We start from the raw sequence: 17,374 nt of genomic DNA on the forward strand, positions 1-17,374 counted from the left end.
CAGAAGGACTTAGGTAGTTTAAGTTGGTTGATTTGCAGGTGAGCCAGAAACTTTAACCACATGTTTGGGTTTTTTGGTAACAGATAATTATATTCTCTCTCCTTAATTCTCTCTATAGCTCTTGCAGAATTCACTGAGGCAGACGAGGCAATGGCAGAGCTAGCTATTGCTGATAATGTCTTCCTCTTCCTTACTGAATCAGTTGTGGGATCTGAAAATTTCTATCAGGAAGAATTTTACATTCGCAAAGTTCATAACCTTGTCACAGACTTCCTTGCACTCATGCCAATGAAAGTAAGTTGTATGTGTGTGTTTGGATGGACAATTACTGAGAATTTTGTGCATGCAATCCAGATTTCATGTTCAGAACCATATAACAATTTCATAAAATTTAGAGTGTTTTCTAAGACATCTAACACCATACTCTTGAATGCTTGGACTCAGAAAACGTGCAACTGTTTGAAATGAATACAGTTTAGAGCTTTAGTTTTCCAATATAAATGTGTTAAAAATCCAACTTGGAAAGTATAGTGACATTTAAAAAAAAGTTTGTTAATATTTATGATTTTACTGAATATTACTGCTTTTTAAGGTATAATAGCACAGTTGGAGACTTTTGACTGAGAAAGGATCAGTGGTACAACCGTGCTGTCTCTGTAGGTTTTTACATTTTTCTTAATTACAGACTTCTGGGGTGTTATCCTTTCCTGTAGTAGAATATTGTCCCTGTGACAATATTTTGAATGATCAGAAACAGGAATGCTCCTGTTGCACAAGTGAAAAGTGATGTGCACGAAGCAGTCTGAGCTGTTTCATTTGTGTAAGACCTTGTAGCTATGCACTGCAAGGTGGAGCTCTGGGAAAAGTGCAGGATTTTCATTTAATTGGTGAAGGCGTTATTTTGTGACTTTCACTGTATCAAACTGTGCATTTTGGATCGAGTTGCCAAATGATGATTGAAGTCTTCCTGTGTGTGTTTTGGATCTATCCTTTTCTTCATCTTAGGTTGGCAGAATGAAAACAATGTCTGGAAAGAAAACCCTCCCTAAAGCCTTAAGGATCTTTTTGAGGGCACATAAGCATAACGTAGATTGTTTAATTAAATGCTACTCTGCTTAAAAATATTTTTATGTTAAATAGTTTAGCATTTAAATCCTTTTCCTAACCCATAGACCAGGCTTGGCTCTAATAATATCAGCAAGCATCTTTTGTTTCCATAGCCTCATCAGCATGCTTCAGTCTTGTTCTGTAGCAACTACATGGAGTTATAGTAAGGCAGGGGTGTCAAACAAAGGACCCATGGAGCTGTGTGATCTGGCCTATGAGTCTCTGGACTGACTGCACATGCTGACTTTGTCTCTGGCCCTGCGTGCAGTGGACCCTGCACACAGCACAGGGGTTGGTCTGGAGTGAGGGCTGCATGCAGTGACCCTCTGGATTGGACGTGCATTCTGGCTCTGGGACTGGTCTGGATTGAGCTGTCAGAGCCAGCCCACAGAGCCGGTCCGGCAGGGCATCGTATGCGGTGCATGTCCTGTGGTGGCTCCCTGTGCTGTGTGCAGCACAAGCAGCTAGTCCAACTTACCATTCGTGCGCCTGTTAGCCCCAAAGTTAACTGTGCATGGGCACTCTGGAGACCTGGCACTGCACATGGCACAGCAGGTTCAGACTCCCTGGACACAGTGCGCAGGGCCTGTCCAGCAGGGCATTATATGTCCCCTGCACCCTGAACCAACTCCCTTTGTCACCTGAAGCACTGGGTCCAGCCTGTGTGCTGTGGGGAGTGCATGTCCCATGCCAGCCCTATGTAGGACCAGTACATGTTGTGTGCAGCACATGGGCTAGACTGGGTGCCTTGGGCATTGCACAGGGGTTCAATCCTGTTCTGGCTCACAGATCAGCTCAGTGTCCCTTATCTGGCCCACGTGGTTGGATGAGTTTAACATCCCTGTAGGAAAATGATGTACTGTAACAGGCAGTGGCTTTTCTACCAAGGCTGCCAGCAAAGGCTGAATCTATAATGTAGATAATGTGTTCATTAGGAGCTGGACTTATTTCAGGTAGGTCTTTGAACACTTGCATTGTAGTAATGACTTTCATTTAGAAGTGGGCAGGACTTTTTGTTAATTAGTTGCGGATTTGTCAAAATCAAAGCTTTTCACTGGAATATTTTGGTTTTGACTGGAATTCTTTAGGAACAGAATTTGCTATCCAGGACAGGAAAGCAGGTCTGCCCATCAATTATGCTATTTCTTTTTCTGTTAGTGGTCAAATAGTTGCCTGTAAAATATATTTTCTTTCCGAATTCTGTTAGTTTGTGGTTGTCTTAGGCCCTGAAGCATAAGAGACTATACCCGTAATTATACTACGTAACTTTTGATGCTCTTTTTCCCCACATAAGTACCTATTTTTTTTCCTAATAAGCTTTTGTTCTCATCAAAATATTGTGATAGTGAGGTCCGTAGGATAATTATACATAAAATAATCTTTAAATTGTAAATTTGTTGCCTTTTAAATGTCATTGGCTGTTCTTCATATTTTGGATAGGTAAATAAAAATGCCCAGTTTTCCCCGATGCATGCCCATTCATTGTTATGGGCACTTCTGACTTCTGTTTTGTGCACTTCATTTTACTGTCTTCTCTTTACAATAAACAGTGACAGACTTTGTGATCTCTTTTCACAAGAAAAATGTCTCATGTCTGTTATTTTTTCCACTTATCTCTGTACTGTTAGTTACATGGTATCCTTTCTTGAATTAGTGTGATTAGAGCTGAATAAGGTGTTTAGTCAAGGTCATATCTATTGATCTATCTATAAAAACAATAATTTTAGCATTACTTTTTCTACTGCCTTATTTTTGAATATCCTTACATTGGTGTACTTTGATTGCTGGTGCACTAACGGTAGTTTTCATTGAGCTGTCCATGATAATGTGGATTTTTTTGAGCAGCTGCAGTTAATTTAGAACCTCAAAATATATTTTCATAATTCAGATATTGTACAGCAGTGGGGGCCAACCTTTTTTTGGCAGATATGCCCCAAGGTAAGCACTGCACCCTCCCCAAGTACCACTCTAGTCTCCTTCCCCTGCCCAGCCTGCTGCTATGCTCTCTGCACTATCTATCACTGTGTTTCCTGCTTCCTCCCTTATCTATTGTGTGCCACATGTAAAGGCTGTCCTTGCCACTTGTGGCACTCGTGCCATGGGTTGGCCACCCCTGTGCAGATTACATTCACTTAACACTGAATTACATCTACTGCTGGACTGAAATGTCATCTAGCTTTGATTAGGTTCCTTAGTTTCTTTGGTCTCCTTTAGTCTTGACTTCATTTCATTTTCAAGTTTTGACATTTTGCAGCTCTTAACCTTTTTTTCAGGTCGCTAATAAATTTCAGACCAGCAATCTTTCAAACTTTTTCAGCACATCTGTTTACTGTTTAGCATCCTGAGGATTGATTCTTGTTTCTGGTCTTTGCTATTTTTTTTCCTCAGCCTCTGCTTAATCCATGCTAAAACTTTCTCATCCAATGATTTGTTTGTTTCTTGTGAAGGAGTCTGTTAACAACAAAGGCTTGTTGAAATTCAAAATAAATACTTAAAGCTGTTTTTCTTTTTTCCAATAATTTGTTGACATACTCAGGCAATTCTAGGAGATTAGTGAGAGACAATTTTCCATTACATACAGTAGCTGTGGTGTGTTTCCCTCTCCCTCCTCCACATAGTACATTCATTAAGGTACTTTTAATTGATTCAAACAGTTTTTTCTGGCACTAAGACTGATATATAATCACCAGGTCCAAAAGACAAAGACAATTTTTGTTGCTGTTCGGTATAGATATTCCTTGAGAAATATTGCAGTTTTCAATTCCATACACACAAAAGGTAATTTCATACTGCTTCCTCTGTTTCCACTGCACATCCATGGGGATGATGGTCTAATTCAGGGGTCAGTAATATTTCTGTGCTGGGTCTGGACTATGAGTAGTAGGTTGCCAGTCTCCAGTTTAATTAAATCTTTTTTTTTAATTCTGGTACAGAAATATGCAGCTTTACAAATAATGATATAAATTTTGTGTCTGTTTCAAAGCATACTGAAGTAATTGGAAAATGGAGTTGGAGTAGGCTCTTGTTGCCGATTCTGAGGGACTTGAGAGAAAGAAATTGATTAAATATTTCTTTGAATATTGGCTATGTAAAATTATTCTTGGACCATTTGTCTACATGTGTGCTAATAGTGGGATTCATGTATCGTGTGCAAGAAAGATCAGATTCTTCTGGCTAGCGTTGTCTTTTGGGACCACCTTTATGTCCTGCTTGCTCTTGCACTGTCCACTCTTCAGGGGTGGGCAAGTATTTGGGCCCAAGGACCACATGGGGAGTTTTGATGAGCTGTCATGGGCTGGGTCAGCACCCTTTCTCCCTCCCTGCCCCCCCATGGTTCCCCATATAGCTGTTCTGCTCCCCTCACTTCCAGCTATGGCTGCTGCTCCTGCCACACTGCTCTGGGAGGGCGGGTGGCTCCTACCCCAGTGCGTGAGGCTCTGGCTCCTGCTCTCAGCTGCCTTCTACCTGCTCTGCCTGCCTATGGGGTGGCTGCTCATTGTGCCTGGCAGGCAGAGTGGGTGGAAGGTAGTTGGTAGTGAGGGGCCTTGCACATGAGAGAGAGAGAGGAGGGCGTGGTTGTCAGCAAGCAGCACTAAAGAAAAACTGGAGCAGAGTGGCAAAGGGGGACACACAGGTGGAGGGTGCCCCTTTGCTTACCCACTACTTACATCTGGATGCAGTCACTTGATGGGATGGGTCTGGTCTGAGGGTTGTAGGTTGCCAACCACTGCCTTAGGGCATAAAAGGTAGAGGAAACCTAATTGTCCCTCAGGTCCTCTGCTAATACAGGATCCACAGTAGGAGGGAAGGAAGGATCCATATGGACAAATATCTCAATTATTTCTTATTGATTTATACCTTGCACTGCTGAGATTTTATTTTTCCCCACTATCGGACAATAAGAGAATAAACAAATAAAACATTAAAATGAAATTCCATAACCTGGCAGTGAATGTCACCATTTATTACGATAGGAGTTTATTAAGGATATTTTAAATAAGTTTTATAAAACTTATTTTTATATTGCTATTTTTATTCTCTAATTGGATTTTTGGATAGCTCTTTCATTGTTGGCTAAAAATAGATTCTCATTCTTCTTTACCTCATAAATTGTGTAGGTGAAACAGCTAAGAAATCGTGCAGATGAAGATGCTCGTATGATCCATATGAGTGTACAGATGGGTAATGAACCACCTATTTCCCTTCGGCGAGATCTGGAACATCTAATGCTTTTAGTGAGCTCTGTTTTTTAATTACTTTGGCACAAAAGAAGTATTTTGGGCTTTTTCTGTTGAAAACATTTAGGACATTTTAATAGAAAAAACTCTTTGAATAATGTAGTACAGTGTTTATCATGCCTTAACAATTTTACATTAGAAGTGGAAATCTTCATTTTTTTTTTTTGGTTTAATTAGATGTAAAAATTTTCATTAAGTACTTTGTGGTAGCATGAATTTGCTGACCTGACATTTCCCACCCTAATCAAAATCAGTTCATTCTTTTCAATATGTAAATATTGTGCTGTTTTGTTACCTTGACTTAACTATGATGCTTAAATTAAGGTTCCTAGATGCCTTTTAAAATGACACATATTCTACAATTATAGTAAATGTGAAAATCCTCTCTAAAGCTGTAACGAACCCTTAACATGAAGAATTTGTAGTAAATTATTTTGAAAATTCCTTTATTTAGAGATCAGTTAATAGCTTCTAATCCACACGCTAACTTGTTTATTCTAAGATCGTTGCACAGATACCCAAATGCTAATTTAAGATGAAACATGGGTATGTTTGTAGCAAGGTTTTAAAGGTAATAGATAGAGGGGGAATATCATTAAAACTTAAAAATATTTAAGAGACTAGTATATTGAAATTTTAGTGATACGCTGTGGCCATGGATTGTTAAGTAACTGCCACTTTCAGGAATGGAGTTCTAAATCATGAAGTATTAACTATGCGATGATTTATTCTTTCTGGGTTTTCAGGGTTGTGTAAAACATGCTCTCTGATAGTTATTGTCTTTGCTTTTTATTCGCATTGGTATTTTTTTCTCTTTAGAAACTCATTTTTTCTTTCTGTTTAGATTGCTGAGCTGTATCGGAAGGATCCATTTAATCTGGAGCTTGCCCTTGAATACTGGTGTCCTTCAGAGCCTCTCCAGAGCTCCACCATCATGGGGTCTTATCTTGGAGTAGCCCATCAGCGACCTCCTCAGCGTCAAGTTAGCCAAATTCTACTGGCTTTCTCAGTTTTTGAGGGAAAAATCTTGTTTTAGTTGTCTCATTTGTGTGTCATTAGCCTTTCATCATGCTTTTAAAAGCAGCAGCAGTCTTTCCTGTAATGGAAGAAATGCCCAAATGTTTTAGTGGAATTACCAGAGCTACTCTCTATGTGGTCTTAAGGACCTGTTAATTGTTGCTGAGATACTGTCCCATTGCTCCCAATCTGTATTAAATGGCTGCTATTGACTTAATACCAAGGGAGCCATCGCCAGTTGTCTTGAGTTGTGGATTGTCCCTATAGTTGTCATTGGCATTAATAGGGAAGAATCTAATCTGTTTCAGAATTCTTGTTATGCTTGAGCTGCTTAATTTAAAACTTTGATACAAGAAGCTACAGTTGCCCAGTAAAGAATAATAATAATGATATTTGCATTTCTGCAATAGCATCTGATAATCTTGAAGTGTGCTATTGATATACCCTGGGAAGAAAAATGTTAGGATGCATTTGTGGTTGAGAGTATGTATTGGCATCTTACATATAAAAAAAATACAAGGATACTATACTTATTGAAAAAATAAGAACCCAGGAAAGACAGTGCAATATTAGACTTAATAGCAATTCAAATATATTAAGGCAAGAAAGGTTAAGACATAGAAACAACCATAATTCTATGCTGTAGTCGCATCATGCAATAGCAGTGCAGTTATTTAAAGCCTGTGTTCCCGGATTAGATTTATTTTTAAAGACATATTACATTTTCCTCTCATGGAATCAAGATAGGTAATATAATGAAAAGTTATTACATGTATCTGTATTGTTTAATATTTATTCCTTTGCAATAACTTGAGCTATCTTGTTTTATCTCTTTCCTGTTCAAAATGTGAAATTTATATTCAATGAAACTGAAAAGAGAGTTCACAAGTATATTATTTTGGAGTAATTTTTTTTTTGGCCAAACCAGATGTTTTCTTTTGATGGTGGCTAGTTGCTATTACCCCAAAATAGATGTTTGTTTATAAAGAATTACCTTTTTTTGTTCCAGGTTGTCTTATCAAAGTTTGTTAGACAAATGGGAGACCTACTTCCCCCCACAATTTATATCCCATATTTGAAAATGCTTTGGGGATTGGCCAGTGGGCCCCAATGTGCTCATTACTGCTTCAGTTTGCTGAAGGTCAATGGCAGCAGTCACGGTAAGAAAGGGTTCTGACAGTAGGCCTCACCTCCCAGCTCTCTTCCTCTACAACAAGGCTGGGCAAAAAGCCCATACTGTTAATCATGCAATCATGGATGAAACTCAGGACTTCACTTTGAAATGTATCCTGCCTTAAAATACTAATTCACTCTTGTAACATGTTTAAAAGAGCTATACTTGTAAGATAAACAGGTGTTGTGATATACTGAGTATAACATGACAAAGGCCTCTCTTCTTAGTAAATACTGGCCACATAAATTATTTGACATAGTGGTATAGGAGCCCAATATATAACACTAATGTCTGCTGTGCTTTCATACCGTCTTGTCAGGTCAAAAATACTACTTGGTTAGTATTGTAATGCTTAAAGTGTAAATACAAAAGTTTTGATTCATAGCACAAGAAACTTAGTTTTTACTTACTTATCATATCAATAATGCCATAGCTGTAAAAGAAAAGAGCAAAACTGAGCACACAGCTTAGCGAACTTTATTTTCCTCTCTGGCTTTATTCTGATTTTGAACTGAAAGCTGCGATCATTTTCTCAATTCTGGCATACCATTGTAGAATATAGGGTGTTAAGTTTATAAATGGAAGAGGGAAAGACTAGTTTTTTAGGTGTAGCAGACGCCTATCTTTTTTTTCCATTTTCTTAGAGCAAGGGACTTCACTTTTTTTTAATAGTTTGAAAGCACTTAGGACATTGTGAGCATTATCAAAAAGAATGAATAACATTTTATCCATAGTTAGTACGACTGTAATTGTTTTAGGGAAAACTGGGATTGAGATGTATGCACACACAGGCACGTGCGCTGTGGCAGCGGGCAGGGCTGGAATAGTTGTCAAGAGCATGGTGCCTTTGTCACTGGAGCGGGGGCTGCAAGCTGGGGCTCGGATGCACTGGAGAGCACAGTGCCTTTTCTCATCAGGGCCAGGGACAGGACGCTGACTGGGCTAGGGGTGCTGCATGGGCTCTGTTTGACTCATGGCTCTGGCCCAGTGCTGGCATCTGCAGCCACATGCTGGCTATGCCCCCCTCCAGGCTGGGCAGGTGCAGCCAGCCCTGGCTTCACACCCCTTTCCCTGGTTAGGGCAGGGCACTGCTGGGCCAGGCTGGGCTCGCCACATGGGGCCTGTAATGAGTTTGGTCTGGCCCTGGGGTGCACAGCAAGGATGCGGCTACAGGTGACGTGATGCGGCCAGAACTGTGAGCCAGAATGGGGCAGATGGAGCTCATGCAGGGCCCCCAGACCAAGTGTCATACTGCCCCCAGCTCCAGCCTGCACCCCCCAGCTCCGGAGACAAAGGCACCCTGCTCCCCAGTGAGCCCTGATAGCTGCTCCAGCCCTGTCCACTGCCACACGCATGCAGGTACTCTCACACTCCACCCTACAGCTCCTAGGAGTGGGGCTAGGCAGGACAGCCCAATTCAGGACTTTTGCTTGCATGTTCTCCAATGGCTGGGGTGATGAGGCAGCCTATAAAATTTCAGACTGTCCTGGTCAATCTGGGCCATTTGGTCACCCTATTCATAGAAAGATGATTTCTTGATACTTGAGTTTCCAGAATGCTGGGCTGAGCAGCGGTTAGATTTTTCCTTCACAGTTTATCTCTGTTGCCATATGCAAAAGGGCAAAAGTTTTTAATAATCAATTTGATATTTTTTTAGCTGAAAACATCCAAGGAGCAGGTGGGAGTCCTGTGTCTTGGGAGCATTTTTTCCACTCCTTGATGCTGTATCATGAGCACTTAAGGAAAGACTTGCCAAGTGCAGACAGTGTCCAATACCGTCATCTCCCTCTGCGAGGTATCACCCAGAAGGAGCAAGATGGACTGATTGCATTTTTACGACTCACAACTACTATAGTAAAGTGGGTAAGTAATACTTTTCTTTCTCCTGTTCTGCTAATCCATTGCTATATCTTGTCTTGCAAAAATTATTTGAATTGGTTTGTAGATCTTTGTTTGTATATAACTCAGTAGTGGAGACATTTGCCTCAGATGATTCATGGGTCAAATTCAGCTGGCTCTTTTATTTTTAAATAGTGATTGCATTAGAGTGATACTCCATTCTCCCTAATTCTTCAGTGCATTCAGCTAATAAGCAGCATTGTTATTGCCAGTGCTAAGTCATACAAGGTAGATTATGTAAAATAGTAAGGCTTTTCAAAGCAACAGTGATAACCAGCATGTATTTTTTCTTTTCCTTTTCTGTTTGATGTACAGAGTGAGAATGCTCGTTTGGCCCTTTGTGAGCACCCCCAGTGGACCCCTGTAGTAGTCATTTTGGGACTTCTGCAATGTAGCATCCCTCCCATTTTGAAAGCAGAGTTATTAGAGACTCTCACTGCCTTTGGAAAATCTCCTGAGATTGCTGCTTCGCTCTGGCAATCACTGGAATACACCCAGGTATTTTAGAATTTTCTAAATTACTTAGCGCTGTAGCATATGAGTCTTGCTTGAATTCTAATGTATTCTTAAATTATGTTCTTACCTTGTAGCTGTAATATATATTTTTCCTAAGTTATCTTTTAAATCACTTATTGGACATTAAACTCGTGTTGCTTTTATTTTGAAGATTGCTTAAAACCATGAAAAAGAGATGGATGTAGGAATCTTAGTGCACATCTACTCTGAAGTGATTCTAAAATACTGTATTTACCCGAATCCAGGATGACTCTGAATTTTAAATAAGAATGTGTGATTTTTAAACAGAGAAAGCCAGGATCCCTGCTGATCATTATGGGTGTTTATACATGTGCTCGGGGAGCTGGCAGGGCATGGATGGGTAGTGCTTTAATTAGAGCTGTTCCGAGAGATGGTCTAATTAAAGTGCCTGGAGCATGACATCCATCAGTGTCTCCATGCTGAAAAATGGCAGCAGGGGTGCTTTAACTAAAGTTTGTTAGATACAGTCTATGGATATAGATAGATATATAAACTATATAGATACAGTCTATTCTTCCAGGATGGAAAAATATCAGTGTTTCAACAGATGAAGGACTATAAAAAGCAAAACACCTAAAAACCTCTGTTCCCTTTGGAAAAATGTTCATACAGAGCATTTTTAGTATAGGTTTCTGTTGATTTATGCAGTACATGCGTTCCTGGAGAACAGCGCATAAATCAAATTTGCATAAAGTGAACCCAGTTTACAATGGAACAGATAGAGATACGTTCCCATCGCAGAGAGGGAGGGAGAGAGTAAGGTTGGGACTAGGGGAGGGGTGCAGCACAGTCTGTTGGTAGCTCCCGGGGCTGCAGCAGGCAGCAAGGCGGCAGGAACGGAGTGTGGATGCGGGGCAGAAGCGGAGGCCCTGGACTGCAGTAGGCAGCAAGGCAGTGGGAACTGTGAATGGGTGTGGGGCTCAGGGCAGGAGGGCACAGTTCTTGCTGCTACGTACCCCCTGTGGGGGCTGCAGGCTGGTGGGCTGTGCCGGGTTCTTCCCAGTCGGGTGCAGGCCCCCAGATCTGCACACAGGACAACAGCAGGCTGCGGCACTGGGAGGGGGGCTGCTGCCACTCCAAAATTTGCCATAGCGCTGCCCCCCCCCCTCCCCTCCCCCCCGCCTGCTGGTCCCAGCCTGCAGCAGCAGCTTGCTGTCATCCCATGCGCAGATCTGGGGGCCTGGGCCCCCTCTGGGAAGAGCCTGGCATAGCCCCTGCAGCCCTTAGGGGGGGTGGGGGGTGCGTAGCAGCAACAACCGTGCACTCCTGTCCTGAGCCCCGCACCCACTCACAGTTCCCACCACCTTGCTGCCTATTGCAGTCCGGGGCCTCTGCTTCTCCCTGCTCACCCTAGTCCTTGCTGCAGTGGCCGCAGGAGCAGCCAACACCAGCTGCCTATAACTGCTGGGCTGCACCATGCCCCAAACCTCCTGAGGCTCCACTTCTCCCCACTCACCCCACTTGCTGCAGCAGACCCGGGAGCAGCTGACACCACCTGCCTGCACCATGGTATGGTGCAGCCCAGGGTCTGGGGTGAGTGGGGATAACCGGAGCCCCTATTGCATGACTGAGTTTAACTCACATATAAGGGATTTTGGGTAGAAAAAGGGTGATCGGTGCATAGGAGTGAATTAGCATACATAGAACCTGCATAAATCGAGGGAAACCTGTATTGACAGAAATGGCTGAAGCTTATATTGTAATTATGTGCAATACATTGTTTCTTTCTCTCTCTCTCTCTCTCTCAGATTTTACAGACTGTAAGAACTCCAGGGCAGAGACAAGCTATTGGCATTGAGGTAAGGATTCCCTTCCACTAGGTAATTGCTCAGATTTTTGTAGTGTTAAGAACAGAAGAAGCTATACATGTTGTATCTGCTGTTAAGTCAGCGAGAATCCCTTTGGAATAAAAGTTGTTTTCTCTCTTCCTCTCAAGTTATTCCCATATCTGTTTGTAGCTCCTGTAAGTTTCTGTTAGGTTGAGTCTCACTGTATGTTTTTTTTTCTCTCAATTGCTCTATTTTAAGCCATGTAAAATCACAATCAGCTGTGATCAGTCTTGAAATGGAAATCATGAGCCCCCTCTATAGTTGCAAGTAAAGGTGTGATGGGATCTAATGTATGATCCACACATTTGCGCCTCCTGCCATGCCACACGTGCATGGCGGGAGGTGTGATCATGGAATTGTGCATTAGGTCCTATCACACCTTACTGCCAGTACAGGGGTAGCCTGATCCCAGGCTCCCTCTTTACCAGCAAGAAGGAAGCTCCCATGTCTAGGAGCCCCCTCAGTTGAAGGGCTCTTAACTATGGGTGTGCCTCATACACCCCCGAGCCTGGAAGATTGCAGCAGCTGTGATCCTTTAGGCCCCTTGGGGTTTCAAGCTGGGCATAGAGCACCCTGCTGGAAGACCCATCACCTGACAGGACTCCCAGCTGTAGGGGAGACCCCACTACATGTGCAAATTAAAGCTCGATATAAAGTTAATACACATTTCCGAGGTCTACCTTTACAGCTGGTTAGATCTTTTAATGATGCGATACCTACTTTGCATGTGTAGCTGGTCTTTGCATGTGATAGCTACTTTGCATGTAATTGTGCAGTTAACCAGTTAATTGTATGATGCATGTAATGTGTAGAGGGGGCCATAGTCACTTTTGCTTACCAGGATATCTTAATGCATATGGCTACTTTCCTTCCTTAATTTAAGAGTTTAATAAAAGCAAAACTCAGTTAAATGTTAAGGTATAGCCTCTAGGAATTCAAGAGAGAGTGGGAATTGCCTGGCTGTGCGCCAGAAATTTCTGCACTTTCCTTGTTGCATCAGTCTTGTGCAGTCATTAGCTGTGGAGCAATGTAAGGTAGTTCATAGACAATTCATAGGTATCTTGCTTGTTTTCAGCCATTTCCTCTGAATTTAAATAGCTGCACAAAATGCCTGCAAAAAGTTGTATTTTAATCAGATGGTGTTATAATTATACTGCTATTGGGTGGTAGCACCATGATAACTAAGATCGAAACTAATCTGCTGTCTAACATTTCATTTTTGTGTTCTAAAATCCGTGTAGTTTCTAAGATTGTCTTACAAATTACTGTCCCTCAGGAAGGTCTGGGGTGGGGTTATTGGCCCATATTTGAGCAAGGCATTCCTTAATTAAAAAATACAATCCTTTCTCCTTCTGTCCTCCCATTCACTCCCCCCCCCCCTTTTAAAAAGGTCAGGTTACATCAATATTTTACCATTCTTCTTACTTCAGTTTGCATGCAGCTGTTGCAAAAACTATGGCTTGGATCCTCCCCAAACAGATATCACTGGGTCACAGTTGATCTCACTTAATGTCTGGCAGCAATTGTCAGAAAATATTTAGTTATTCAGGGTAAAATTTTGGTTTGAACAAGTGGATGAGCCAGAAAAGTCATCTGTGCATGAGCACATGAGCTGTAGGACTGGTTTTTGCTGCAAACCAGACGGTTTGTAGGCAGCTTGGTTTTTAGAGTAAGTGGGTGGCTTGAGGTAACACACTGTGACTGTTGAGCCCAACCAACAAGAAGGTAGGATGAGTTTGGGTCCTGTCTCTAAGAATGTATTAGTTTATCTCTGCTTACACTCTGTCAGGCTACCTCAGGGAGTTTTGAGGCAAGAGCCATGTTTTTTAAGGAAAAACGTGGCTTTTAAGTATACCCTACAATCCAGAAAGATCCTCAAATTTTACTTGACAAGTATTGTTGAGAAAAATAGCATTAATTTAAAGAAAGGGAAGATGGAAGACTCTAGTAAACAGCGGTTTTTTTTCTGAGCAATGACACTGAGTATAATTGATGCATTATGACTTGCTTTTCTTCAAACTCGGCATAAGCAAAGGGGTTACTGAGCATACTTTTTAAAGATACTAAAAGGCCAGGTCTGAAGTTTGAAAACTGGTGGCTGTATAGAGTATCTGTGGTGTATTAGACTACAATCCTATAATTTCACGTATATGAGAGGACCTCTGTGCCTGGACAGAGCCCTGTTGAAATTAACATGACTTGATGTTGGAGCCTGCAGGAATACATCATGTTGATTTCCTTGTAGAATCATGGCTTAATTTCTATTTTTGGGGATGGGTAATGGTGAATGAGATAGTATTGCTAATAAAAATAAAATTTCCTTTGAGTGTACTAAGAAGGGTAAGAGTTGTCACTACTTTATTATGCTACTTTCTTTTCAAATAATGAAGTGCTAAAGGAAAGTAGGAAAGTTTTAAAACTAAAAAAAAATTAGAATCCAACCTTGCAAACTTTGCTTATCCCTGCTTTCAGCAAATCAGTGGGAACAAAATTCAGCCTACTGTCAACTTCATCAGCAAAGCTAACTGCACTTTATCATGCATCAGCAGATGCATGACAAATAGAACCAAGGAGGTGATACTTCCCCTCTATGCAGCATTGGTCATACCACAGTTGGAGTAATGCATCCAGTTTTGGGCGCTGTACTTCAAGAAGGATGTTGATAGACTCGAGAGGGTCCAGAGGAGGGCCACTCGTGTGGTTAGGTGCTTACAGGACAAGCCCTGTGAGGAGAGCCTGAGGGACCTGGACCTCTTCAGCCTCCACAGGAGAAGGCTGAGAGGTGATCTTGTGGCCGCCTACAAATTCATTAGGGGGGCACAGCAAGAGATTGGAGATGCTCTGTTCACCAGGGTGCCTCTTGGGGTAACAAGGAACAATGGTCTCAAACTGACAGAGAGCAGATTTAGGCTAGACATCAGGAAAAACTTCTTCACAGTAAGGGTGGCCAAAATCTGGAATGGGCTTCCAAGGGAGATGGTGCTCTCCCCTACCTCGGGGGGTCTTTAAGGGAAGGCTGAATAGGCATCTGGCTGGGGTCATCTGACCCCAGCACTCTTTCCTGCCTAGGCAGGGGGTTGGATTCAATGATCTGTTGAGGTCACTTCTGACCCTAGCATCTATGAATCTCTGAACTTACCAATCTCTTGAGGGTTTCTGTTTAAAACATCTCATTTTAAGTGTCTTCTAATATTAATTGACAATTTGCTGATGTAGTTTATTTTTCTGGGAGTGTTTTTTTTTAAGTTGGATCTTCAGTTGTTTTTTTTGTTCTGTTTTGTTTTTTTGGGGAAGGTTGAATTGAATGAGATTGAATCCCGGTGTGAGGAGTATCCTTTAACCCGTGCATTTTGCCGGCTCATCAGCACACTGGTGGAGAGTTCATTCCCTTCTAACTTGGGAGCAGGACTGCGCCCACCAGGCTTTGATCCCTATCTTCAGTTCCTTAGAGATACTGTGTTTCTCCGATTTCGCACCAGAGCTTACCGGAGAGCTGCTGAAAAGGTAAATTTATAGTTTTGAATAAATATTTTTGGAGACAGCTGTCTTTGCATCTGGGTTCTGTACTGTTAAATTGACTTGACTCACCAAGTCCCTGAGCTCTGAGGATCTGTGTTACCCAAGCTTGATCCAGCAGTTTTAATCTTTGGATTCTTTGAACCAAAGCTATAACCAACTAGTATCCCCCACTTCTGCAAAGCAGACAAAGAGTGAGAGCTACGTTAGGTATTTATACTCCTCTGGTATGATAGGCATTCAAATGCTGATGGCAGTATCTTCTTATGCTAGTTTGAACACTTGGAAAAATGCAGGTAAACAGTTGCAGAATTATGAGTTTGTTTTATGAATTGCTTGTAACAGTTGGCTAATGATTTCTGAACCCTTGTGACTTTATCACAAACCTAAATAATTAGAATCTGCCTCTTTTGGTTAAATTTAGCTTTTCTTCATGATTATTTCACAAAATTATTTAGTGTTAATCTGGCATTTTTAGCTTCTTGAAGTATGGAATTTGAGCTTCTATCCTCAATGCTTCTTTTTGCTAAAAGTGCCTTTTTGTACAAAGTATAGCGATCTGTGCATTACAGATGCTCAAGTTTACAAATAATATGCATGATTGTACATATTTTAGTCTTTTTTGGCGTGTGTTTTTGAACTTGTGTAAAATGCATTATAGTTCAGATTCCAGAAGATGTTCTTTTTATTTCAAAAAGGATTTTAATGTTGTTTCAAATTCTCTGACCTAGCAAATTCCTGGTGCTGTGGGATGATTATTTAAAACGCAACCACATTTCTTGTGAGTGTTTTTTTTTTTTTTTTTTTTTTTGTTGTTCAATCCATTGTTGATTGTTTACAGTGGGAAGTAGCTGAGGTGGTTCTGGAGGTCTTTTACAAACTGCTGAGAGACTACGAACCTCAACTTGATGACTTTGTGGACCAATATGTGGAGTTACAAGGTTAATATGTTCATTCATTTACTATCAAACAAGATTGATTTTCATTTTGTGTCTTTACCCCTGTGTGCTGTGGTCCTATCAAATTTTTCAAGAAAGCAGGCCAAGGTTGAGTCAGGGCTTAGGAAATATCCAAGTAGCCCCAGCATACTATAGGACATGGTGTTGCTGATTCAGTAGGCTGCTCTTTTTCTTGAGCCTGTGGTGAATTGATACCTCAGCCTGAGAGTTAAACACAATGTGCTGCTGGAGGGGGTTGAATTTCAGAAGAGATATAAAATGGACATCCTGCATTTCTGCGATTGTTAAATCCTGTAGTGTGTTTATAGGATTTAGGGGAGAGCTAGTCCTGGTGTCCTGGCCAAAAGTCCAAATAGGCAGTTATCTTTTTGCTGGCCAAAATTTGTCCTGCACTTTCATTTATATATGATGGTATTTATTTTACTTAACTTTCTAAACTGTTGCATAGCTGCTTCCTTTCATCTTGTGATGGGTGAAACAGCTCTTGCGCCCATATAATTTGAGAAGCACTTTAGGTTTCTTCAGAAAGAAAATGTTATGTAGATGTAAATTATCAGAATTTTGAACATATTTTTATTGAATATATTTTTTCCTGTCCCTTCAAGCCACAGCAGGAAACCATCTCTTCTTACAGCAATAAATCACTATTTGGTGACAGAATGCAAGGCAAATGCCTTTCTGCCTTGATAGACAGTTTGCCAGCTCATCTGATCTTCTTGTCTTTGATCTTCTCCTCCTCCTCCTTGCCAGATTCACTTATTTTTAAGTCTTTTTGTCTCCCCCAGCCCTTTCTCTACAGAGGGCAGAAGAAAAGAATGAATTAAAAATGAAACTGTGGAAAGGCAGTAGGGAAAAGAATTGGCTTCTAAATTTACTGTTTCTTGGTTGTAAGAAAAGAGGGCTTGACTTAAGAGTATGCGCCAAGGATCAAACTCAGCTTTTTAGGTCTTGGCTCTTGCACTTCTCTGATTCTGATGAGCAGGTGGTGTTTCCTCTTTATTGCTATGGCACAGTCCTCCTCTTTTGTGAGAGATGTTCTCTTTCTCTAATCTACCCACTTATTTTAGATTTGTGGTGAAGCCCCAACTCTGAGAAAAG

The 17,374-nt window shown here is 41.3% G+C and overlaps 1 protein-coding gene across 1 annotated transcript in view; it reads left to right on the forward strand.

The window, feature by feature from the left end:
• NUP205 (nucleoporin 205) overlaps positions 1 to 17,374 on the forward strand; it is a 93,844-nt gene that overhangs the window by 29,296 nt on the left and 47,174 nt on the right. The window contains exons 8-16 of the mRNA XM_006261162.4: positions 119 to 294; positions 5,226 to 5,342; positions 6,190 to 6,327; positions 7,372 to 7,522; positions 9,194 to 9,399; positions 9,751 to 9,933; positions 11,721 to 11,771; positions 15,096 to 15,305; positions 16,159 to 16,258. Of these exons, the coding sequence (XP_006261224.3) occupies positions 119 to 294; positions 5,226 to 5,342; positions 6,190 to 6,327; positions 7,372 to 7,522; positions 9,194 to 9,399; positions 9,751 to 9,933; positions 11,721 to 11,771; positions 15,096 to 15,305; positions 16,159 to 16,258 (1,332 nt within the window). The remainder of the gene's footprint in view (positions 1 to 118; positions 295 to 5,225; positions 5,343 to 6,189; positions 6,328 to 7,371; positions 7,523 to 9,193; positions 9,400 to 9,750; positions 9,934 to 11,720; positions 11,772 to 15,095; positions 15,306 to 16,158; positions 16,259 to 17,374) is intronic.

This window comes from Alligator mississippiensis, chromosome 4 (assembly GCF_030867095.1).
Source record: "Alligator mississippiensis isolate rAllMis1 chromosome 4, rAllMis1, whole genome shotgun sequence".
Lineage (NCBI taxonomy): Eukaryota > Metazoa > Chordata > Crocodylia > Alligatoridae > Alligator > Alligator mississippiensis.